This window comes from Ambystoma mexicanum, chromosome 3q, assembly GCF_040938575.1.
Source record: "Ambystoma mexicanum isolate Mex_15411 chromosome 3q, UKY_AmexF1_1, whole genome shotgun sequence".
Lineage (NCBI taxonomy): Eukaryota > Metazoa > Chordata > Amphibia > Caudata > Ambystomatidae > Ambystoma > Ambystoma mexicanum.
Window position 1 is genome coordinate 834,841,027 of NC_090926.1, and position 25,727 is coordinate 834,866,753.

A 25,727-nucleotide genomic window follows, 5' to 3' on the forward strand; every position below is an offset into this window, starting at 1 on the left:
CTTATGTGCGGGATGAGCAAGTAGCCGGTGCGGAATGCTTCATGTGCAACAGAGGCAAAGTCGTTGGAGAACCAGGCTTCAGTGATAAAGACTGGGTGGGTCATTACGACCCTGGAGGTAGCCTTGCCTCTATTTGCAGCATGGCTACCCCCATTCCGGGTACCGGGTCCGGGTTCCTGGAATGGAGAAATACCGGGCCATTCCGACCTTGGAGGGCCCAGTATTTCCCCATTCCAGGAACCCACACCCTGTACATCCCCATTCCCTTTCGAGCCCCCATAGGCTCAATGGGAATGGGGAGCATGCAAACAACGGGGACTGTAAATGACAGGCCCGTTGTTTGCATCCTGGTGTCCTTATGGGACCCGCTAAGGACGCCTGGTAGAACCAGGCGTCCTTAGCGGGTCCCGCAAGGAGACCTTGTAATGAGGCGGTAGGGGGTTAACGGGGCCGGCAGCTCTACCAGCCCCATTAACCCCCTACCGCCAGGGTCGTAATGACCCCCTAGGTTTGGTTTGTCAGAGGAGAGGAGGTCGAAGATGCTCTGTCTGTTTTTCGCTGCAGAGCAGGTATTAAAAAGGATGCAGTTGACTTCGGAGTGGGGTGTGGTCATGGAGGAGGTCATCGGGGTGGGAGCAGGAGGAGCATGGGGGATTGGAGGTGAGGAGGGGGGGTGGTACATTCTGTGTCATTGAGATAGGGAGAGGCGGTGTACTGAGGAGGTAGGTTGCCAGCTGATTCTGAGTGATGGGGGATGGGGTTATATCGGTGGAGGCTGGGAAGAGTAGGCGGGTGGAGGAGGATATGTGAGAGGTGTGGTTAGAGTCGAGGAGGGGCGGATGAGTGAACAGATGGTCAGTGAGTGTGAGGGGGTTTAGGGGGTTAGAAATTGGAGTGAGTCTCGAAGGGTTCGGGGGGTCCGGTGTGCAGGGTGAGAAGTCGAGAGAGGGGGGGTGGAAGCAGGGCGAGGGCGGGGGGGGGGTGTGATGGGGTAGGTTAGGGAGACATTGGGAGGCAGGGTTGAGGTAGAAGTGGTGAGGAGAAGACAGTCACAGAAGGACACCAGACTTGTTTTTCTACTTTTCAAGGGTTTTGGTGCAATAGGGGTGTGAGAGAGGGTATGGGGGTCGGAGGGTGATGGAGATGAAGCTACCGTTCTTGCGAGGGGAAGGGATATGAAAGGGGGTTGTTGGCAGAAGTCGAGGGGAGGTTAAGATGGGGCGAAGTTGGGGGGTGGCCGAGAGTGTGGGCAGTTCTGTGCTGGGTTAGGGGAGAGGGACTCAGGGTATGGGTGAGCGAAAGGGAGGGAGGGATGTTCGTTGGAGGGTGCAAGGAAGGAACGGAAGAAGATGAGGGTTTGAGCTGTTTGGAACACCAGCAGGCTCCTCTGGCTTGGGAGTTTGATAGGGGGCGAGGTGTCTTGCCGTGGGGTATTAGGGAGTTCTCAATAGCCTTCAGAGGGAAGGTGGGGGGCCATGAGTTTGGGTTTGGAAGGGGGAATGGAATAGGCTTCTGCGGGGGGAGGTGATTGGCACGCCAGAGTGCACCTCTGATTTTAGAGTTGGATACAGGGTGGTGGTACAAGAGCGGGCGAGCAGCGTTAGGCTGCAGTGAAGTGCACAGGAAGGTTTCTAGGGTTGTGTTCATGGGGGTATAAGTGGGGGGCTCGAGAATGTGGGTGCTAGAGCATGGGCCAGGTATTGTGGGGGGTGAGAGAGGAGGGGGTAGGGTGGAGGGAGCAGGGGATTCTAGGGATCGTGACAGGTGCGAGAGGGGGATTCATGCGAGCCGGTGTCTCCATCTGGTGTTGAGCAGCTGGGGATTGATGAGCTAGTGGTGGTAGATGGGCCCTGGATCCAAAACTTGTGCCTAGGATCTAGACGCCATGGGCGTGGGAGATGGGTAAGAGGTTGGGATAGGGTAGAGGTCAAGATGAGAGAAGGGGCGCTTGGAAACGTAAGCAAGTGAATTACAGTACTATCTCAGGCGGCACTTGTAGTTGTAGGGGAAGCAACGCAATAATCTATAGGGCGTACTAAGTAGATGCGGTATAGGATAATATGGGTAATGCGAGATAGGCTAGCAGGACCAATTTCTGGTTGTTTTAAACGGCACAATACAACACAGTAGTAACTAAGGTGCAAACATTTTAGGAGTGTGAGACACGCAGAAGCAACACAGTCATTTCTTAGGCGCACAATCTGGATGTGAGATAGCCTAAGAGGACGATTTCTAAGCGTTATAGACTGGCAGAATACAACACAGTAATCTCTTGGGCACACTTTCTAGATGCTTGATAGGCTAACATGGAAAATTTCGAAGCATTTAGGTTGGCAGAATACAACACAGCAGTAACTAAGGTTCAACAATCTTAAGTGAGTGAGACGCCCAGAACCAACACAGTAATCTCTTGGGCGCACTATCAAGATGTGTGATAGGCTAACAGGAACAGTTTCTAAGCATTATAGACTGGCCGAATTCAACACAGTAATCTCTTGGGCGTACTATCACAATGTGGGATAGGCTAACAGGAGCAATTTCTGAGCATTTTAGACTGGCAGAATGCAACACAGTAGTAACTAAGGCCCAAGAATTCTAAGTGTGTGAGACAAGTAGAATCAACACACTAATCCTAGGGCGCACTAACAAGATGTGTGATAGGCTAATAGGAACAATTTCCAAGCGTTTTAGACTGGCAGAATCCAGTATAGTAATCTCTCGAGCAGGTGGAAAGTAACACAGTAATCACTTGGGCACACTATCTAGGGGCAGAGCAGGGAAGAGGGACAATTTCTGAGTGTTTTAGATTGGCAGAATAGAACACAGTAGTAGCTAAGGTGCAACAGTTCTAAATGTGTTTGTCAGGCAGACAATCAAAACAGTAATCTCTTGGACTCACTATCTAGATGTGGAACAGGCTAACGGGGCAGACAGGCAGGACACAAAATAGTAATCTTTTAAGCGCACCATCTAGATGTGAGACAGTCTTAAGAGGGCGGAATAGAACACAGTAATCTTTTGAGCACACTATCTAGATGCGAGATAGTTTTAGGAGGGCAGAATACAACACAGTCATTTTTTGAGCGCACTATCTAGATGTGAGAAAGTCTTAGGAGGGCAGAATACAACACAGTAATCTTTTGGGCGCCCGATCTACCTGCGAGACAGTCTTAAGAGGGCAGAATACAACACAGTAATCTTTTGAGCCCACTATCTAGATGTGAGACAGGCTAGAGGGGCAGAATACAACACAGTAATCTTTGGAGTGTCAGTCTATGACGGTTAAGGCCTTGCGGGAAAGTAAGGGGAAAGTTGATGCAGGTAAGCCTTCCCCCAAATCCCTGGCCCTTGTCCTTTCAAAGAGGAAATCTTCCTCTTGATTCGAGAGATGTCTCTCCTGTTAAAAAACCTTTGAAACCTAGACGTTATCCTTTCCCATAAAAAGGGTGAGAGACGACGTTGCATGTCCTCATTATCATTTTCATCTTCCTCTTCTGATAGAGTTAGTGGCCCAAAAAATAACTCGACTCCAGTGCAGTTGGAAAAATTCCGCTTAAAAATGTTAGACATTTTTAAAAGACACGCTCCTCTCAGTGTTCTTCTAAAGGAGTACAAGAAAAGTGGTCACCCCTCAAGATCTATTGAGACAGGTAGGGAGTCCTGTGTGTCCCCTTCTCATGCGCCTAAGAGCCTGAGAAGAGAGGTTCCTCGACATAAATCAAAGGAATCTTCCTCAACGCACAAGAAAAAGCTGTTGTCTTTTACCTCTAAACATTCACTAACGGCATCGAAGACTTCTTCGAAGGAATCGAAATGTTCATGTTTGTCACCCGAACCTTTGAGGCATGAAATTCATATTGAGCCTTCGAAGCAACATAAGGTGTTGACACATTCATCGACAGTTTCGATTAAACCATCGAAACCTTCGACTTCATCAGAGCTTTCTTCGCTCTCGAAGATTGTAAAATCTATTCCTGAGCCTAAATTGTTCCAACCCATTCTAAGGCCTGATTTCATTAGGCAGATGGGCTCTATGGTTGAAGATGATGAGGAGGAACAGGATCAGCCCCCTTTTGGGTATGAATATGGAACCCTAAATGTTCCAGAAGAATTAATTTCAGATGAGTCCAAGATGCACAATCTTGTGGATACATTAAAAGAAACTAGTAGTTGGGAACCCTCACCAGAAACAGAATTTGGTAATGCTGAGAGAGGTGGTTATACTGATTCTTCTTACAGGATGTTTATTGGTAAAGTAGTGGAATATCTTGCATGGTCCAGACCTGCAGCCACTGTAGAAACTGATGATCTCACTGACATCTTAGACAGTGGGCCAATTAGTGAAGCTGTATTGCCATTCCATGCAGCCCTGAGAGTAATGGTAATGGAGAACTGGTTAAAACATTATTCGTTTCCATCTGTTAATAAGTTACCGATGGATTGGGTGCCATAGGTGGATGATCGGATGCCGTATACAGACGAAACGCGTGAAGTATATGAGTCAAGCTTTTAACATAGGTGGCTGTAATGAATGAAATAAGATGATGCTACGGATGAAAATATATGGATGGAGCGCATAAACAACTTGTAATACACGGAACAGCTCGGGGTAAATAGAGCGCATTTGACTGCGTGTGGCGGAGAGGAGTGCGTGCTTGGAGCTGACAGGAGTGCATACATGAGAAAGACATGCATTGAGCATATAAGAGTGCATGCGTGGGGCAACCTGGTGTGCATGGGGCTAAACTCGAATGTATGAGCGCGTCGAGTGGGCCGAGGGTGTAGAGCCATCTGGGGTGCACGAAGGTGATTGAAATATGTGACATATATATTATGGTCTGAAATGCAGAGAACGTTCAAAAGTACTCATATCACATCATAACGCACCACCACGCTTACTCTCTCCTTACACCACCACTCAACTAGAACACAGAGATACTATGACACCATTCGGTATAACTGTTCTCATACCAACATTCTGCCTCATACTCCCCATCACTCTAAGTAAACACTGGTGGTTACCCACCCCCCAGCCAGGCGCTCTCTTCAGGCCTAACGCAGCCACAATCGATTTTGGATAAATCTTGCCAGAACGAACACATACTCCTGACCTCTCAACCACCACACCTACCGCTAAGAAGCAGCCATTACACTAATACCGCACCAGCTGCACACATATCCGGTGCTCACACGCACCTTGAACCTCTCTACTCTCTCTATTGACCTGAACTTCGGTTCCCAAGGGCGTTCAACCTACCAGCGCCTTCAGACCATACCAATGGTATATAAGGCGCTATATTAATGCAAAGTAACATAACATAACAGTAAGATTAACTTTTTTTTTCATTTAAAATGGTTTCGTTTAATAATAAACTTTTCATTTATAGGAATGTCGAGTTGTTTCTTTAGTGCGACTGTGTCATTTAGAACTGTCTGGTATTCTTTTTGGGTGTCTTTGCTTTAAGATCCCTTGTCCAGTTCTAATACATTTGTGAGAAATTGGGTAATTGTGAAGATGAGTTTGTGCGAGTTGCCGTTGAGCATTAGAGTCCATCTTGCTTGTGAGTCCACGGGTTGGGCTGAAATGTTGAATAAGGCACCAAATCGAGTTCTCTGGGGAAGCTAGTTTTCCGCATTCCATGAAGAGATGATAAAGTGTTTCTAGTGTTGTGTGCTCTTTGCAAAAGCGGCAAAATTGTTCTTTGGAAGGGATCAGTCTCAGGTTGGCTAGGTAGGAACGTGTAGGTATTGTATTCATTTGAATTTTCATGTAAGTTCCTCTGATCTTATTGTCTGGAAAGAGTGTCAGATAGTTGGGTAGCTCGTTGATCATTCGTATATCTGTGTGGCAACTTAGGTTCGTCTGGTATTTTTCATTTTGATTGATGGTTCGTATCCAATCATTTCTCATCAGTTTTTGTTTTGCATGTTGTGGGCGCAAAGTTAATAGTTCGAGTGAGATGTCTTTGTTCTCGAGTTGTTGGATTCGTTTTTTCTTTCCATGCTATCAGGACAGAGTTATTTGTGGTGTTCGGGTGATGTCTCAGGATTTGGATGGTAGGTGTTTTCTCGTCTGATATTAGTTTGTGGAGAATGTCAAATTGTTTCCAGAGAACAATTGTGTCGATTGACTGAGCCGCTATTTCGTACCTTATTCTGGGCATTGGATATGTCAGCGGCAGCTTTAGGATCTTTCTCCAGAAGATTTCTTCGAGTTTCATCCAGTTGTATAATCGTGCGTTCAGCATGGCTTCGGTACCGTAAGTAATAGACAGAATGACTTTGTGCCTGTAGTAGTTGATTATGGGCTTAAAAGAGAATGTTCCATAATTGTAGTGAAGGACACAACCTTTCCTTGCTAATGATTGTATCTTTTCTTCAAGGTTCGTTGTCCATTGTTTTTCTGACTTAGATTGACTAATGTGGATTCCCAGGTATTTGAACGTTTTGACTTCATTGATCTGGTTTCCATTCAGGGTTAAGTTCAGCTGTGTGCACTTTTTGAATTGATGTTTCGCTAGAGGCATAACTTTTGTTTTTTGTGCGTTGATAGAAAGTTCATTCAGTTCCATGTATTCACCGAGTTGAGATAGGCTATTTTGTAATCCAGAAGTTGTTTTATCAAGTAAAATGATGCCGTCTGCATAAATCATAATTATCACCGGTACTGAATTTATCTTTGGAGGAGGGTTCAATGCGTCAGTTTGAAAGTGATTCTCAATTTCTTCGGTAAATAGATTGTACAACGTGGCAGCCAGTGGGCAGCCCTGCTTCAGCCCATTTCCTGTTTAGATGTCAGGAGTAGTTATGCCTTCTTTAGACAATCTGATCCTTATCGAATTGATCAAATAGAGTTGTTTGATTGGCCCAAAGATGTTATTCAGACAGTTCCAATTTTCTAGCTTCTTCCAAAGTTTCTGTCTAGAAATTGTGTCAAAAGGCCATATGTAGGTCGATAAATGCCACATATACAGTTGTGTTGTTCTTTATTGATTCATGCTTGATCAAGTTCAATATAAGCAGATTGATGTTTGAGCCGACATTTTCTGTAAAACCCGTTTGCCTTATTGCAAATTGGTTGGTCTCGTTGGCCCATATTTTAAGGTTCTAAAAAAAACTCATAAATAATAATTTCGCATTTATATAGCGCTACGAACCCTCAGGTATCTGAGCGCTGCTTATTACTACCCACGGTGTGTGGTGCTCATTTATCGACCTCGGAAGGATGAAAGGCTGAGTTTGGCCCTGCTGGGATTCGAACCTGCGTTAGCAAGCTCTGCACGGATGTCATAGCGAGCGCTCTACTCGCTGTGCCACTTGACCGGCTGTAGGAGAAAGGAGGCGAATAACTTTCCCAGAGGATCTAGTGGGGCGATTGGTCGAAAATGTGCTGGGTCGTCATGGGCCATATTGTTTAAAGATCGGTACAATTGTGGCAGTCTGCCAGGACGGCAGGATTTGATTTAGTTTGTTGATCAGCGAGATGATGTTAGCCATGAGGGTTGCCCAAGTATTTGGATCCTTTTTGATAGTTGCGTTCGAGATCCCGTCTGGGCCAGGAGCATGTGATGTGTTTAGTGTTTATTTCATCGTCATGATGTCTTGTTTATTGTAGCTCACGTGCCAGTTGTCTTTCTCGTCTGGTCTTACTGGTGCAGTGTCGGAGTGTCGAGATTTGTATATGTCCGAGTATTGAATCCATCTTTGCTGTGTGACATTTGCAGTCAGTTTGTGTTGATTTCCAGAATTATTGTTCAGGAGATTCCAGAGTTCTCTGATGTTGTGGGCTTTTTAAGTTGCTAGGATGGCCTCTGCATTTTTTTTCTGCATGATCTTACAGTGGGATTTTCTCCAATTAGTGTAAGCCTGTTTAGACGCTTTCAATTGAGCAGCAGTGTCTTCTCTGTTGGTGTTTCTGAGTTGTCGGAGTGTCTTTCGCAACCTCTTTTTTTTCTGCTAATTCTGCGTTGTGCGCATGAGGGTGTATTTTTCTGGCCTGTGTGTCTGTTTATAGAACGGAATCACTAGCCATTGATAGTCAAGTTTATCTGTGTCATCCATTGTTGTTTGTTGGAATTAGTCCGGCAGAGAAGCACTTTGTTGTTGACTTATGCGCAATCTTTGTCCTGTTGCGGTGACTTCTAGACGGGTCTTCGGTTGGTTAATAAGTTATTAACAAAGAAATACAAGACGGCCTCTGTAGATCCTCCGTTTCTGAACAGGCACCCAACGCCTAAAAGCTTAGTGATTCAAGCTGCAAAAGCATCTTCACAGGCTGCAGCATATCCTTCTGCTGCAGCCGATAAGGAAGATAGAAGTGTTGACTCTTTAGGTAAAAGAGTTTTTATTGCAGAAAGTATTAAAATCTACTAATGCTACCAGTGCATTAGCAAAATACACATATACCCTTTGGGGTGTAGCTGCTTTAGAAGAGCGAATAGCGTTTTTAAACCTGATACAAGATGGCAAAGATGCCATGAGACAATCTCGTCAATCTAGTTTAGTTACAGTGGACTCAACTAGAAGAGCCATGGCTGCCAGCACAGCGCTTAGACGGATGTCTTGGCTGAGAAAATCTGGGTTTTCGGCAGACGTCCAGGCACGTCTGCTAGGCATGTCGTTTGACGGTACTTCTCTTTTTGGGGAGAAGGATGATAGCAATACAGAAAAGCTGCTGGCTTCTAGTGCTGCAGCAAAATCTTTGGGGGTGGGGATACGACAACCTAATTTTTATATATTTATTACATTGATTACTCGCCCAGACCTTGGGGTGTCATGGCAAGGTTACAAACAGCTTAAAACAGTCTTAAAACGCAATAATCAATTATGTTAACAACATATGTACAGTAATGCAACAAGTAAAACAATAGGAGATTAGACATTATTTACAGAGTATGGATCTGAGCAATTAATATTATTGGTTAAATAACCATGTTTTTAACCGTCTTTTAAAGCCCTGGAAGGATTCCTCTTTTTTGATGCTGAGTGGGAGACAGTTCCAGTGTTTGGGGGCAAGGCATTGGAAGCTACTGCCCCAAGCTTTAGTGTTTTTGAAGCGGGGTGTTAACATGAGAAGGTTGTCGTTAGACCTCAGAGATCTAGTGGATTCCTTTTTTGCTATGGAATTGGTCAGTTAGATGGGTGCTTTTTTGTAAAGGCATTTAAATGGTGATGCAGAGAGTCTTAAAGATGATTCTGGCTTTGATGGGCAGCCAATGGGAGTCTCTCCTTATTTTGGAGTTATGATCAAATTTATTTATTCCTAATACCCGTAAAGCTTTATTTTGTATTAATTGGAGTTTGTTAAGGTTGGTGGTGGAGGTCCCAAGTAACATCACATTGCAATAATCGAGCTTTGATAAGATGAAAGCCCTTGCCAGGGTGATGCAGTTAGTCGGTGTCAGGAATTGGCGGCTTAAGGCAATTAATTTGGCAGTATAGGAACTGGAACATGAGTGTACTTATATGTTTGGTCATTGTGAGATTGGCGTCAATGTAGACTCCTTGGGTTTTGATTTGTTTTAGTACAGGAATCATCGTGCCATCAATGTTAATGGAAGAATAGTCAGCGTGGAGAGCACCTATTTTAGTTTGGGAGCCCACAATGAGAATCTCTGTCTTCTCATTGTTGAGGCAGAGGCTATTTAGGGCCACCCAGTTTTGTATTATGGCATAGATATTGTTTAAGGTCAGAGTGTCTTGATTGTAGTTGCCTTAGAGTGGTATAAGGATCTGGGTGTCATCAGCAAAGTTGGTGTAGATGACACCCATGTCAACTAAAGCCGTGAAGAGGAGCTTTGTGTATGCATTAAAGAGGGTAGGAGAACGGTAAGAACCTAGTGGTACTCCAGTGGGAACTGAGATGGGGTCCACTGCTTCTTTACCTATGGAGACTATGGAGGTGCGGTCGGCTAGGAATGATTTCACCCAAAGGGTGGCGTCTTTTGAAAAGTGCAAATCCTTGGCTAGGGTAGAACACAGTTTGTTGTGATCCACAAGGTCGAAAGCTGCGGAAAGGTCTAACAACAGGAGAATGCAGAGTTTTCCTGAGTCCTGGTATCCATCTGGATTTTCAGGTCGAGGAGTGCCGTTTCCATGCTGTGGTTGGGCCTAAATCCAGATTGTCTGGTTCCAAGGAGCTGGTTTTGTTCCAGATGGGCTTGAACTTGTCTATAGGCTATTTTATCAAGCACCTTAAGCAGGAACGAGACTGTTATTGGCCGATAGTTTGTGGGCACAGTAAGGTATAATGTGTTTTTTTTTAGGACGGGTGTGACCCAAGCTTCCTTGATGCTGGTGTTAAAGGAGGTGTTGACGAAGTTGGTTATAATAGGTGCAAGAGTAGGAGCGCATGATTTGACTACCTGCGCTGGGACATTGTCTCCTTTGCAATTAGAGGATTTGAGTTTGGTAATGGTATCAAGCACTAATTCTTGGGTGACTAGGGAGAAGTGAAATAGCGGTTTGGTGTTTTCATTAGATTTCGTGGTGGTGTTACTGGTAACACTTTTGTCAGTTAATATTTGTCTTTTCGTTATTATTCTGTTTTGCAGAAGATCAATCTTAGCGGATAGGGCATCCTGAATGGTGGTACACGACTCTTTGCTAGAGTTGGCAGGGGCTGAGCCCATCATAGGGTTTTCCAATCTTCTTAGGATCGAGAAGAGTTCTTTAGAATCCGATGAGGCATTGCTAATGTGAGTATTGAAGGCATTGGCTTTGTGCGAGATGATGGAGGCTTTATAAGTTTTGTTTGCCACCTGGAAAGCAGTTAGAGACTCCGAGGTAGGGTGTCTTTTATAGGCATGTTCAAGGGCACGTTTGGCTCTCCTGAGCACGACTAGGTCTTCCTTGAACCAGAAGCAGGTTTGTTTATCAGTGTGTCGCATTTTGGTTATTAGTGGCGCTATGGCATTGATGGTGGTGGTGAGGCATTTGTGGTAGGAATCTGCCATGTCACAAGGATTGTCACTGGTAGTCGATGTAGTTTCTAGTGCTTTTTGCAGTATAGGGGCAAGGTTTTCTGATGTGAGTTTGCGAGTGCTTCTGGTTTCATAGGTTTCTGTGGCAGTATTCTTAGGAGGGTACGATTCTTTCCCAGAGAGAGTGAACATGATATTATAGTGGTCGGACCAGTCAAGGGGCAAGATCGAATCAATAGTTATGGATGTGTTAAGAGAGAGGATCCAATCGCGTGTTCTCCCTTTAATGTGGGTCGGGGTGTTCACTAGCTGTGTGAAATTCCTGTCCCTAAGTGAGGAGTGTAAAGCTTCTACTTTGGGATCTTGGTTATCGTTGAATCCTAGATTAAGGTCTCCAAGGAAAATGCATTTGGTGTTGGGTTTGATGAGTGGAGTTAGTAACAGCGGTATGTCTACTTCAGGATGACTATTGGTGCTGGGTGATCTATAGACCACGACAAGGTTAATTGTGGTATTTTTCATTCATGACGAGTTTACATAATAGTAGTTCATAACCAGCGATGTTTTCGATAGGGCAAGGTCTTAATTGCAGATTGGTCGTGGCTATGATAGCTATGCCGCCTCCATGAGAGTGGGTTCCGTCTGTCCTGAAGATGATAAACTCTGATGGGATAGCGAGTGTCAGCTGTGGTCCAGAAGCTTGGTGGAGCCAGGATTCTGTGATTACTTAGAGGTCTAGTTGATGTTCAGTGATAAGGTTGTGTATTTCTATGGCGTGAGCTCCTAGAGAACGGGAATTGATAAGGGCGCCTTGAAGACTAGATGGGGTTCCTGATCAGAGGTGACTGCAGTTGTAGGTGTCAGTAAATGTTGAGTATTGAATATTTGTTTAGTGTACAAGGCTATGGGTGTTTTAGACTTATCGTTGCATGGATGTACTTTAAATGGGGGCTGTTTGGGGGTTTTAGTGGCTAAGATGTTGTTGTTTGAGGGTCGTCACCTCAGGCGATAGTGTCTGGTGATGCCCAGAATGGGATGAGTGCGCTTCTCCACTGGGGTGTCTTGGGTGTGCGGGTGAGACGCTATGCGGAGGGTAGGGTGTGGGGCAGGGGATGGGGTGATGCCTGTAACAGGCCACTTTGGATAGGCCATTTTTGTAGCTAAGGAAATGACTCCCTGTGCAAGGTACGCCATTTTGCACAATACAGAAGTGGAACATAATGATGACAAGCCAGCTTAGCATGGCTCTGTATGACTTCGGTGAGGCTGGTGTGTGCCTTACAACAGGTAGCCTTATATTACTAAGCTGTAATAGACATATATATAGTATTGGCTATTATGGTAGAGGTTTCCCAATTGACTCGAGGTTAGGCCCTTAAGGTAATCTATTCTAGAGTAATACAGCAAATGATACTACAATGAGACCAGAGCCCACTTATACAGTACATTTGCCCAATGATACGTTAATCTATGGCGGCAATGGACAAAAATAAAAACAATCGATTAGTCAAACGTTTGGAAGGGGTCATTATCATATTGATCATTAGCAATACTAGATAACTAAACAGCGTACAGTTGTTCCGATAGAGCAGTGGCAGTTTAGCAGATATAATGGGTATGCAAATAGTAGCTCTGTAGGCATAAGTATCAATAAGAGGCTAGCACACAAAGTAGCATTGCAGACACTGCTCCCACCTGTGAGGCAAAAAACCTTGGGGTCATCTTCCACTCCACCCTGTCCTTCTCTCCTCATATCTCCAACGTCTTAAGAAGTCACACTACCCGCTGCACCTCCTCAGGGCTATTCTTCCTTTCTTTTCCTCTCCTTCCCCCAGAAGCTCACCGTCTCCAGAGCTCTGGTTCTCTCTAGGCTGGACAGCTACAACAGCCTCTTTCTAAATCTGCATGCCTCTACTCTCAGCCCTCTGCAACTCATCCAAAACAGGACTCCAAGACTTGTCATTGGACTCAAGCTCAGGGATCGTATCTCTCCAGGAATTAAATCTCTGCACTGGTTCCCAGTGGCGGCGAGGATTAAGTTCAAAACCCTCTGCAGTGTCCACAAGGCCTTCTGGGGCCCAGGGCCTCAATACCTTCAACTCTCTCTTCCTACATATCTTCCTTCTCGAGCTTTTCGTTCATCCGCCTCCAACTCCCTCAGGGTCAGTCGCTTCTTCAAGCAACGAGTTGATGGTAGATCTCTTTCTTCTGCTGGGGCCTCCCTATGGAACAGCCCACCTGCCTCTCTGAAACTTGAGGAGAACATCTCCGGTTCCGGAAAAACCACAAAACCTTCATCTTTGCTTCTGCTTTCTCTCCTCCTCTCCCCTGTTGAACTCCTGGCAGAAACTGAAACTGCACTGGTTACCTGGCCACCCTCTGTTCTCAGGCCCAGGTCCCCTCCCCCAACTGTTGCACACCTGCACTGCCCCCTCCCCTGCACTTGCGCGATCTGAATTCCACCTGGCCTAGTTGGATCGCTGTCTCCGTCTTCCCTCTGTTCCCCCTCCCTTTCCTCATCGCGCCTTGAAACACTTGTTTATAGGCGCGTTATAAATGCCATATCATATCATATGCAGTTTATTAATATTGAATCAGTAAAATAAAAACTAAAGAACATTTGTTAAAAGGAAGCTAAAGTAATTGGATTGAAGAATGGGATGAAACCAAGAGAACACTTCTCGCTGGTTAAAGAAAATATTGATATTTCAGTTGTGTTCGCAGAGAGACGATTTAGGCATATTGCTGAAACCTTTCACTCAAAAATTGTTAGTGTAAAAACACATTGTTTTCATTGCATTTTGCACTGGAGCAGTGTTTTCCCTCGTCGTAGTCCTTTGCCCTGGTGAACAAATGTATTGAAAGACTATGTGTATGCATTAGGCCCATTTCTGCTGTAGTGCTCTGTGAACTTGCACCAGTGCAGAGTCTCTGCAATGCCGCCCTGTTGGTGATGAATGTGTGTTTCACAAATTCCACGAAATGGCCTGTTTGCTGTGAATCATCATAACGCTGTGGGGCTCATTATCAGTATATGGAAATGGTAAAAACAGACAGCATTTGAAATACTGCCTGTTTTTGCTGTCCATACTAAATTGAAGCACTGAGATATTTACCTCATGCAGTACTTTATAAATAATTATGAGGTAGACTGCCACCACACATAGCCCATATCTTTACCTCCACCAAAAAGCTGGACGTAAACATATTTTCGTGCCCCCGATTTGCCCTGCAAGTGAAGGGATACGGGAGCATAAGACAAAACGATGCAGGGGGCTCATAAGGAGAGTCAGAATGTTAGCGACTCAGATGCATGCATCCATGCCCCCTTTTATGCATGGAGATGCACAATGCGCAGAAGGGCGATTAGTGACCCCTTGCGCATTGCATTTCTATGGGACAGCAGCAGTGTGAGCTGCTGCTGTCTCATGTGCATTTCTATCCCACGAACAGGTTGGGGGAAAAGCATTTTTAAATGTAACTAAAATCCTACCACTGGGTGGTTCTAGTATAGTAAATGAGACATTTTAGAAAAATAGCGTTTTTGGGATGATGTCACCATCACAATGACAGTACAGTCTTAATACATGCACCGCTCAGAATAAAACATGTGGTATTAGTAATTAAAGAATACAATATTCCTAAAGAGAAGACCGCAGAGCTCACAATTACCACCATTGTTTATGGAGGATTGTTGCTACGTTCGTTTTGACATCATACGCTTTCCCCCATTAAAACAAGGCTGTATATTCTATTCGATAACATACATGTTAAATACTTTATTCCAGTCACGTCACCCAGACTACATCTTGGACCCATCCTGTCACCAGTGCATTGAAGCTGTCTTACTCAGAAGACCTTGGGGAAGATTGTCCAAGTGAACCTCCCGTACCCAAGAGCTGATGGGACCTTTATGGCATGCAAAAGACTTTATCTAAACAGGAAATGTATACTTGAAAGCCACTTTTAAAAACAGTGCTTAGCTATCCATTTATACCACCAGTGCAGTTACATGTAAATATTGTGGGTGGTTTAATGAGCTATCGCGCTACAATGTATGCAGCTGTCATGTGTTTTCAATTTGATGCTTATTTGTTGAAACAGGACTATGCGCTTAACATGTTTAGGTACTGGTGAACAATTGTTTTGTACAAAGGAAGGTACTGTAAGGGCACTTTACAAATACAGACTCTCCATAATGTAGACAAGATCGGTGGCAGAGTAATTCTATGTATCTTGAGTATAGTATGTATGTATGTATGTATGTATGGAATCTATATAGTGCGAGCCTATCTAACAAGAAACAGAGCATTGTGCAGAAATAGGGGGAGCATGCAGAGTGAGGAGGAGAGGGAGAACCAGGTAGGGGTGACAATGAAATGGTGAAGTGCTATTGGGACGGGGCGTGGTCAATGACTGTTTTAAAATTGCTAAACAAGTTAAAACAACCCTTTCAGATTAACCCAAAACATCTTTCAACAACACATATGTTGCAACATTGTCTGCAACTCTTCAATAGTTTTGTGTAACACCAAAGAAAGCTGTTGTTTTCCAACCCGTCATTCCTAAAAAATGATTTTCATTTGTGCACAAGAAACGATGCTGTACATATTAAATGTTCCTCCTTGGGGCAGCCATTTTTGCCAGGTCAGTTTTGAAGCAGGGGCTGGTGGGATTCCGTCAGCTATGTACGGGTAAAATATCTGTCTAGTCATTTTTTTCCAATTAAAAGTGTCACAACCTTCAAATATCTGTCTAGTGTCTTCTTTGAATAACCTACTAAATACATTTGCACCATTTTTTGTTTCACGTTTATCATCCCCTCTATACCTTTTCTATTAATTAATTGTTAATTTGTATTTTATTTTTTTATTGTTTAAAGCATGGACCAAGCTCGCGAGCAGATGTGCGTTGCAGAGTGTGGGCTGCCTGCATTAGGGCTGCCATGTTTTAACAGTAGCGCAGTACTTTGAGGTCTATGCTTCGGTTTGTGCATCAATTGGAATTAGTCCTTGCTCAGGTGTTGCTGAAAGAGCCATGTTTTGCAAGATTTGTGAAATTGGAGAATTGTGGGGGCATTCCCAGCCTACACTGGGATCGAGTTCCAAAGGGTGGGTGCATGACATGAGAAGGATTGTTTGCAGGTCCTCACTTTGCAGACGAGTTGTGGTTCAAGCCGGTTGGTCAGTTTGCTCCATGAGCTGTGTGTGCCGCCAGATATATGGAGCTTAGCCGCCAGGTATGCTGGTGTGCTACTCATGACTGCTTTGTAGATGATACATGCAGTTTTGAACAGTATCCTGGCTTGAAGTGGTAGCCAATGTAGTTTGCATAGGATGGGGGTAATTTGGCCACATTTCTGTGCTCATGTTATTAGACGTGCTGCCGCATGGTGGACTGCTTTTAGGGGAGCCATGTGAGCAGCTGGGAGCCCTGTCAGGAGAACATTTCCCCCATCAATGTGTGAGACCACAAGGGCCTGAACTATGGTCCGGAGGTCCTGCAGCGGGCTAAAGGGCTTGATTTTTCGAAGGATAGAGATTCTGAGCCAGTCTATTTGGGCTTTCTTGGCTATGTGTTTCTGGAAGGATAGGCTCCTGTCATTGGTGATGTCTAAGGATTTTACTGAGTCTGAAAGTTGTGGATCCAATCCTTGTAGGCGCATATCATTGAGCCATTTTCGGACAAGTTGTTTTGTAGCGGGCGGACCGATGAGGACGACTTCAGTCTTGAATGGGTTCAGTTTGAGGTAAGCAGTCAACATCCAGGACTAATTGATGGCTAGGAAATCGTGGAGACGAATTATGTCCTGCGCGCTATTTACTCGAGGGTGTGGTTTGAGTGTTGTGGACATGGGGCAGTTTAATCATCTGGGGCAGGGGTGCTGTGTGGACATTAGAGGGGTGCACCCAGTAGCGTATCTCTTCACTTTAACAGCCAGGGAAGTGGCGTAAATGAGCTGGAAAGGACCATCATATCTGGGTTGGTTCCACCGGTGGACATCATTTTTAACGTAAATCCAGTCGCCAGGGAACAGCTGCAGAGGAGGTGATGTTGCTGGTGTGTCCATTGCAGCGCTGGTTGCTTCCTCTCACCGGGGAGGTGCAATCTGTTGGGAAACACATTTTATTGCCTTATTTAGGGAGGACAAATAGACACTAAATTCCTCCCCCAATATGGACGCTGCCCTATGAGCGTGTGATGCTCGTCTAACAGGAGAGAGCAGGTGTGCATGCAGCGCCCTGTGACCACTTCGTGGGGCGATAATTGGTGGTCTTTACAGCGCTGTGTGAGAAAACTGAATAATGCAAGTGGTAAACGATGCACCCAGTTTTTCTTTAATGTGGTGTTTTAACAGCTTTTTAACAGGTCAGTGATCCTCTCTATAACCCCGTTGGCCAGAGGGGTGGTAAATGGTGACATCTGATGCCTGATGCCCACTAATGTTGAAATCTCTTTAAAAAGGTAATTAAAGAAATGTGTGCCATTATCTGACCTTAATACATTGCATACACCCGATCGAGGAAAAACCTACCGCACTAAAAGTTTGGTGGCACACTTAGTGTCTGGATGTGCAGAAGGTCCTACCTACATGCATCGTGAGAAGGGACAGACTGCTGCAATGAGGTAACGATATACATTGCACCTTTCGCCCATGTCTGCATAATCAATATGCAGTACGGCCCAGTAGGGGGTGGGCCAAGGTGGCTCTGATAGTTCTCAATGTAAAACCTATGTGATAACTTTGACACAAATGGCCATGTTTGTCAAATGTTCCTCTAGGTTGGGGACAAACCAATCCTCCTGTATGTCTGATACAATGTGCTGTTTGAATATGTTTGATGGATGGTGTAACTGGTTGAAGGTGGCCAGCAATAACTCATGTGGCATTACCGCTTTCCCTGATATCACCTGCGACCACAAGAGCTCTGTTGGAGATTGTTAACACCCTCTTTTTACCCAAAGCTCTTTATCTGCTTGCGGTGATCATCCTTGCAACTCAATCAGCTGTGCCATTGGTAGGGCATTGTATGGTGCAGGCAACTGTTCTGTGTCAGGTGTTAACACAGAATACTCTGACAGCGGTACTGGCAGGTACACCACCGTTTTTGCCACTGCATCCCCAGCAGCGTTACCAAGTGAGACCTAGTCTGTGTTGTTATTGTGGACCGTGCATTTTACGACTGCCACCACAGATGGCTGGGACAGTGCGTGGATGAGCTTGTCCAATAATGCATCATGTTGGACTGGAGATCCGTCCACCCTCCAGAATCCCCTCCTTTTCCACTGTGCAAGGCCTGCATGCACTGTGGTGGTGATGTATGTTCATTCAGAGTAAATGGGCATGAGGCACCCTTGGGACACTTGTAATGCTTGAATAAGCGCTATGAGCTTGGCAGCTTGAGCTGAGAAGTGCATTGGTAATCTCTTCTGCAATAGCGTTTCATATTCACCATCGGCTAGATGGACCATTGCTGCCCCAGTGTGCCTTATGCCTGTGTCCTGGTCAATTGTGGCTGACCCGTCGACAAAAAGGATCCCACCCCTCAAGCGGCTTATCATGTGCTTGTGGGGTGTCATCTTCCTCGCCCTCAAAAAAAACACACTCATGGTTGGCCAAGTCCCTGTCAGAGCACATTTCTGTCAAAAATGGGGCTGGGTTAACAGTTTTGCATCATACAATGTGAATGTTTGGGCTTGACAAAATAATCTTGTATGCAGACGCTTGTTGCGTGGTTAGTGTGGATTTGGAGCTTTCTGAAATGGCAAACACTGCATGCTCGATGTACAGTGTTATGGAGCATCGCATAAAGATAGTTGAACTCTTTTTAATAGCAAATGCTGCAGCAGCAAGTGCTTGTTCACAGGAAAATTGGCCTTGCATCACTGAATCTAGGATACCACTGTAATAGGCCAATGGCTTGTGGCCCATGGTGCTCTTCTGTGTCAGCACCGCAGTCATAAGTTGCCCGTTAGAGTGGGAAAATAGGTATAACTCTTGCATGTAGTCTGGGGTTGCTAACTCCGACACAATTGGTATGCATTTTCTCCATCCATACTATTTTATTGTCGTCTTTCTAAGCTTCTTTGAGGGCTTTCAAGGGTCATGCGTGCTGCATAATCAAGTATCCACTACAATAATTGCATAGCCCCAAAAACCTTTGCATTTCCTTCACTGTTTTGGGCTGTGGGGTGATGTGCACAGAGGCAGCACGATCAGAAATTATTCTTTTGCCATTTACAGAGATTCATTGCCCAAGTATAGTACCTCCTGGATGCAGTACCAGTGGAGTAACTTTTATGAAAATGTTGGGGGGACATGACATCTGAAGAAAAGGTGCCCCAGCCAAATGAATAGGGACAAAATGGTGTGCCATGAAAGTCGAGGGGGACAAACACCCTGTGCCTCCCTAAAATTACGCCCATGGGCAGTACTGTAATTTCATCTTATCAACCTTGTATCCCTTGTGGGCCTGAAGTTAGTGTTATGGAGTCCTTCCTGCATTGGTGCTCCCTGACACTGCACACTAGTAAATCATCAACATACTTAATAATGGTACTGGGCACCTGAATATTGCCTAAATCATAATGCAGTGTTCTATTAAAAATGCTGCAGGACTCGCAGTACCCTTGAGGCAATCTTGTGTATTCAAAGTGCATCTCCCATGTGTAAACGCAGTGAGGGACTGTGAATCATGGTGCAAGGGAACAGAAAAGAAGGCATTCTTAAGATCCACCACAGTAAAGTGGGTCGCCTCTTTGGGGGTGTTAAAAAGTATTGTCACATGGTTCAGGACCACTGGAAATTCTGCTTGTACAATGTCATTAAGAGGGCGCAAATCTTGAATCATTCTCCGACTTCCCCCTTTTTGCCTTTTTTATCGGGTATATAGCTGTGTTCGATGGGGAGGTAGATGCTACAATTGTCCCCTGATTTAGTAAGACAAAAGATGGTGTCCCATATCCCTTCCTCTGCCTCTCTTGACAAGGGATACTTCCTCACCCGGGGCAACACGGCGCCTGGATTGGGTGTTATTCGAACTGGGGACACTCCTTGTAAAAGCCCAACATTGTGAGAATTTGTTGTCCACAACCTTTGAGGGACCTGTTTTCAGTCTGTCTCGGTGAAGGGGGGCAGGGCTACAAGAGCCATCAATGGACATCACAACTTCTGATACTGTAGCATAATATCACAAGGAATAGAGTTGGCCAACACAATCTCGCCATCATCCGATCCATCCGCAAACAAGTCTGCATCCTAAGAGGTATAGGTGGGTCAATACATAACACTATGCCCCACTCGCGCTCCTCTGAGTCGGTTCCAATTAAAACAGTCAATTTAGCTGACACCACCAGACTCTACAAATCTGGGCACAATATTGTTCTTGCCACCTATTCTGGGGACACCACAGGCCGGAAAATGAAGTGAGATGTCACTCACCATCAAACCTTGCCAATTTGGGGCACTGCTTCGAGAAGCACTGTTATGCAATACACAAACAGATCAGGATCTGCTGGAATGCCGCAAACCACTGGATCTCTACTTCCCCTTGCATGTATTACAACCAATGCTCTTATGGCACATGTGCCCAGAGTGGCGCACACTATTCCCTGGTATGTGAAGGAAATGGTCATATTCAATGTGCTCAATAGGTCTTGCCCCAATAGGTTTATTGGGGAGATTTCAGAATATAAGAGGCGCATGCACGTCTTTCCTCCTACTTTGATGTCAAGTTCTTTTGTATAGGGAACCATGGCGACAGCCCCAGAAAAGGCCATAATGGGAAGTTTCCCTCACTAATGCATGATCTAGTGGCACCTATGTTAACCATGAAGATGAATTGCTTGTTACCTATCTCAGCACCCTCCAAGGTTTCCTCGTCAGGGTAGACTGTCATGGACAGGACTGGGCAAACAAGAGTTCTCTGTGGGCTGTCCTAGTCAGGATATGTGTTGGTGCCAGGAAACGTGAAGAGGTTATTTACCACCGTGCTCACTGCCCAGTAAGGTACGACTGTGCCATTCGGCACTGCACCGGTTGATGGCGTGTTACTCCCGTACATGGTGTTCAGTTGGGGCACAGATGGTTGTGTCATTTGAGGCTATTGTATTTGTGCACATGGGTGTTGCAGTGGTAATTGAGTCTAGGCCTGGTGTATCTCATAGGGTATGGAGGTTGGCCTCAGGAGTTGTACCTGTGGTTGGGGCTGAGATGGTGATGGGCAATAGTTGCTATATGGATTGTATCTTGCCTCCTGCCTGCTCCTACACTCCCTTGTGAAAATGTCCCTACTTCACACAGTTCCAACATTGCGAGGGTCCCATGCCTGCTCCCGGAGGCTCCATGCCCCTGAATCTCCTTTTTACCCCTCTGAATCCGCCCCTCCCACGTTGCTGACCTACTTGCTGCCACTCTGGGTAGGGAAGCTGAGGACCACCTCTCCGCGGTCTGTGTCCCCCTCCTAGCCAAAATGCTGCTATTCTGACATGTAGAGGTGCTGGGGTCTGCTCTGCCACCTCCGTTGGCGCATTTGAGGATACTGCTCCTTCAACTGCTTTGTTAGCTAACTTTTTCTGTACTCATTTAGCTTCCAGAGCCTGCAGCCGCTGAGCTGTTTCCTTCTCTCTCTCTCCTTTATCCTCTTACAATGGTGTATTATTATAGTTTGAATCTCCGCCCACCCCTTCGCTTCAATGCCCACAATTTTGTCGAGCTCTTTTTGCATTTCCTTGGGTAAACCCCTTTTAATTACAAAATAGCAAAGAGGAACTGATCAGTCCCACTGGTATCCTGTCTCTGCACGCCACATCTCCAGAACCTTAATGATATCGTGTGCAGGGTCCTCATCGTCCTCCATGGTATACTGCATGATAGACCGCAGGTCTGGCGTGTTGGGGTACGTTCGCCGCATTGCGTCTGACACCTGTTCCCTGATATTGTTAAAGGGCGCACCATTGTGTGCATCATCGTCTAGCTTTACTCCCAGATTACCTGCTTTAACCCACACATCTCCAGCTTGGTCACCCACTATTGCGACAACCAGACTTTTCGTATCCCCCACAGCTAAGGGAATCCCGCTGTCTGTTTTTCAAAGGCATAGATCCATTTGCCAGCCCCGGAAGTAAGGGGCGGGAGCAGCTTAATCAGATAATTCTTATCCATTTGTGCCTAGGGCATATAGTGCATCCTACCTAGGCCTTTGGCAACAATTGCATCTGACTACCTATGTTCCTTCTTCTTTACATCTAACACTTCCCTTTTTTATTACTACTGCCACCCGGACAAACCTGTTCCTTAACCGTGGTCCATACAAACTTTCTACCCGTGGCGTGACCTCTGGCATTTGCCCATCCCCTTCATCATCCTCAATCTCATCCATGGCATCCCATTTGTCTTCCCTTAACTCTTGGTCCTCATTCCTGTCAGACCTTATGTCCCGTACATCGTGCTGCCTGCTCACCCGTCGCCACTCCCTCCTGCCCAATGTCCACATCCTTTATTGCTGAACTGTCTAATCTGAACAAAATATCTCCTGCCTTCCGTTCATCTAACGCATTCCCCTCCTTTCCTCCTCCTTCCTCTGCCACCCTCAAGCAAGCCAATTCTACCCAAGTAGCCTCCAATGCCTCTTCTAGCTCCTTCTGTACCTTACTGTCCTGCGGCAGGATAGCACTCAATGTTGATATGTAGGGAGTCGGGGCAGTAGCTGGAGTAGGCAAACATGTCGGGTTTGTATATACCGTCGCTAGGCGAATGGTGAATTGGTAAAGTCCTGCAGGTGGGTGCGCACCTTTGTTCTCCTGTGTTGTCCCAGACATTACATCTATGGAAACTACCTCGGTTGTTTAAGACCCCCCTACCTCAGTGTCCTCTGAATCCTCTATCCTCTTCCACAGATCTAGTATCTTCTTTCTCTTCTGAAGTTTTTACCCTTCTATTTAGCAGCTAGAAATCATACTCATGTGCTCTAATATCCCTCTATTGTGGGTGCTCTGCACTGACCAGGAGCGGGCTATCCCCTCCCCTTATGTCTATACCACCCACTGGCTCCTGTGCACCTCTACGGGTTGCACGATTGGGACTGGTCACTGCAGGTGGGCGCAGCCCCTTTAGAGAAGCGGCTTGGAAGCCTCCGTCATAGTGGGGGTTGCTGGAATCACATCAGGGTCACCAAATGTAGGAAAGGCTTTAGACGCTCACACCAGAAAAAATGCAATCCGCTAGTGAAAAAGGACAATAATCCTCTTGCAAGGGTAACGAGGATTATTTCCATACAAAAGGAAAAAGCGCCAACAAAGAACTCTGCTGCTTTGGAACGTTCTGGCAGTATCAACATGTGCAGAACATTATAAAGGTACACAACGTCATCAGTGACATCATTACATAGAGTAGAATCCCACGCAGCAGTTAGGTGCGACCCTCCAGATAGGTCACCTGCTCCATAGGGGATGCCAGGCCATTGGCCCAGCCCCGTCCGTGCATCATCTTCTTCGTGGGAGATGCTGCATTCGTCATTAGTCACAAGCCGAGTAATAGGCAATTATTTAGCAAAGTAAACAACACTTCAATCGATTGCTGTTTGGAAAATCTTCGACAGGGGGCATAATGGACCTCGACTCCGCCGCCAATCGTCGATCCATCTTGCGGGGTAGTCAATCATCAGCTCCAAGAGTGACGTCAGATGCCATATTTACCACTTCACTGCGCCCCATGCTTCAGTTCCTTTTTTTCCACGTGCTCACACTCTCCATTCCGGATTCTTCCTCTGTACAAGGTAAGCCCTCTAAGTGACCGACCACTCGCGAAGAGTGGGATTCTTTTAAGAAAGAAATGCTTGAAGTGTTTCGGCAACATGTGGCTTTCAGTGCGGCTTCCACCCCCGACCAGTTGCCCTTGGCGGCTAAAGCAGTGCTCAGCACCTCGACCCCACGCTTCCCAGAAGCCTCTCCCATGGCGCCTGTCTGAGCCATCAGTGCCGGTACCCACTCCATTGGCCTCTAAGGGTCCTCTACAAGCGGCTAAGTCCTCTGCCTCAGCAGCCAGGGCCACAGCGCCTAAGGAAAAGCCCTCAACATCGACCATCGACGTCGGGACCTTTCAACCGCTGTCAAGGACAGGCTTTTCCAAATTGATGCAGTCGATTTTCGGCAACAATCAGGCTGAGGAGTTCGAAGAGGTCGATCCCATCTTTGTGAGATCAGACGGTGTCGACTATAGGACTGCGATCATTTGGTGGCTCTTGTTCAGGGCCTCCAAGTTGCCAGTAGTTTGGACACATCTCCAGAACTTGAGATGCAGCAAAAACAGCCCAGAACTCACTCTGTCAAGTTTAAGACGTTAGTGGAGAAGGTGGTTGACACCCTCGGGCTCAAGTCGTCTGCCACTCCCCATCAAGGGTATGACCTTACGGACATCTTGGATGAGGGCCCGGCTGTTGAGCAGAACATGCCCTTCAATCAGGCTATAGCTGACCCCTTAACTTCCATCTGGCGAAATCCATGCACTTTGCCCCCGTGCGTACCAATGTCACGGGGAAGTACAGGCCGGCAAGAGGGGACCCTTACTTCCTCTAAACACACCCTTCCCCAGAAGGGATGTTTTTTTAGGCTGCCAATATATCCTCCAGGCCCGCGGCATCCACCTCAAATCTCTCTACAGACAGGGAAGGGAAAATAATGGATGCTTTGGCCAAAAAGGTTTTTACCTCAGGCAGCATGGCTCTCAAGACCACAAACGTAGCTTGATGTTTCACTAAATTCTCCAACGGTTTGTGGAAGGCTGTCGAGCATGCAGCAGAATATTTCCTGGAAGGTCATATGCGGGACGGATTTATGCAGCTAGTGGAGGATGGGATGGAAACTGCCAAGCAGTCTTTGCAAATAGGCATGGATATTGCTGACTGTGTTGGCCGCTCCATGGGGTCGGGAGTAGATATGAGAAGGCAGGCCTGTTTGAAAACCTCTGGCTTCTACCCCAATGTACAAAACTGCCTTCTAGACATGCCTTTTGTGGGGGGTGATGCTGTTCGGACAGAAGGCGGATGATTCTTTGGAAAAATGTAAGGAGTCTAAAATTGCTGCTAAGTCGCTTGGTCTGGCTGCGCAGCCGGCTAAGCCTGGCTTCAGCTTGCCTCTAGGGGCAGAGGCTATAGGCGCTATGTGTCCTATTGCAAGAAAGTACAGCTCCCACAAGCCAGGTAAAGGCAGAGGCGTTTCTTGCATCCCGGAAGGAGAAGTGGAGCTTCTGAGGGCCAGCAGACAGCAGCTGCAGCTGGGCCGGCTGCGCCTTTGAAGCCGCTTTGATTTTCCCCTCCCACGACGTACCGGTTGGTGGACGTTTGGCAGAGCATTGGTCGCAGTAGCAGGAGATATCCTCAAATGCCTGAGCCCTGCAGTTTTCTGCCCTTTTTAAGAAAACCTCCGGACAGATCCCCATCTTCACCGATCCAACCGGGACAGGAGCTCCAGGAATAACTGAGAGCCCTGTTGTGGAAGGGTGCCATGAAAGAGGTGCCTCCCAATCAGAGAGGGTTGGGCTGGTATTCCCGGTATTTACTGGTACACAAAAAAGGAGGAGGTCTCCGTCCCATTCTGGACCTCAGGGCTCTAAACAAGTTCTTGAGAAAAGACAGATTCAGGATGGTGACGTTGGGAGAAATTCTGCACACTATCGAGCTTCAGAACTGGCTGGTGTCCATAGACCTGCAGGACACTTATTTCCATGGGCTCATACATCAGAAGCACAGGAAATTCCTGCGGTTCCTCATTGGGGACAAGCACTATCAGTTCAAAGTGCTGCCCTTT

The 25,727-nt window shown here is 46.1% G+C and overlaps 1 protein-coding gene across 1 annotated transcript in view; it reads left to right on the forward strand.

Moving 5' to 3' along the window:
• The window catches only part of STXBP4 (syntaxin binding protein 4), a 775,907-nt gene extending 760,237 nt beyond the window's left edge, over nucleotides 1–15,670 (forward strand). Inside the window, exon 17 of the mRNA XM_069654926.1 lies at nucleotides 14,711–15,670. Coding sequence (XP_069511027.1) covers nucleotides 14,711–14,825 — 115 coding nt within the window. The 3' untranslated portion in view covers nucleotides 14,826–15,670. The remainder of the gene's footprint in view (nucleotides 1–14,710) is intronic.
• Nucleotides 15,671–25,727: the final 10,057 nt, after the last annotated feature.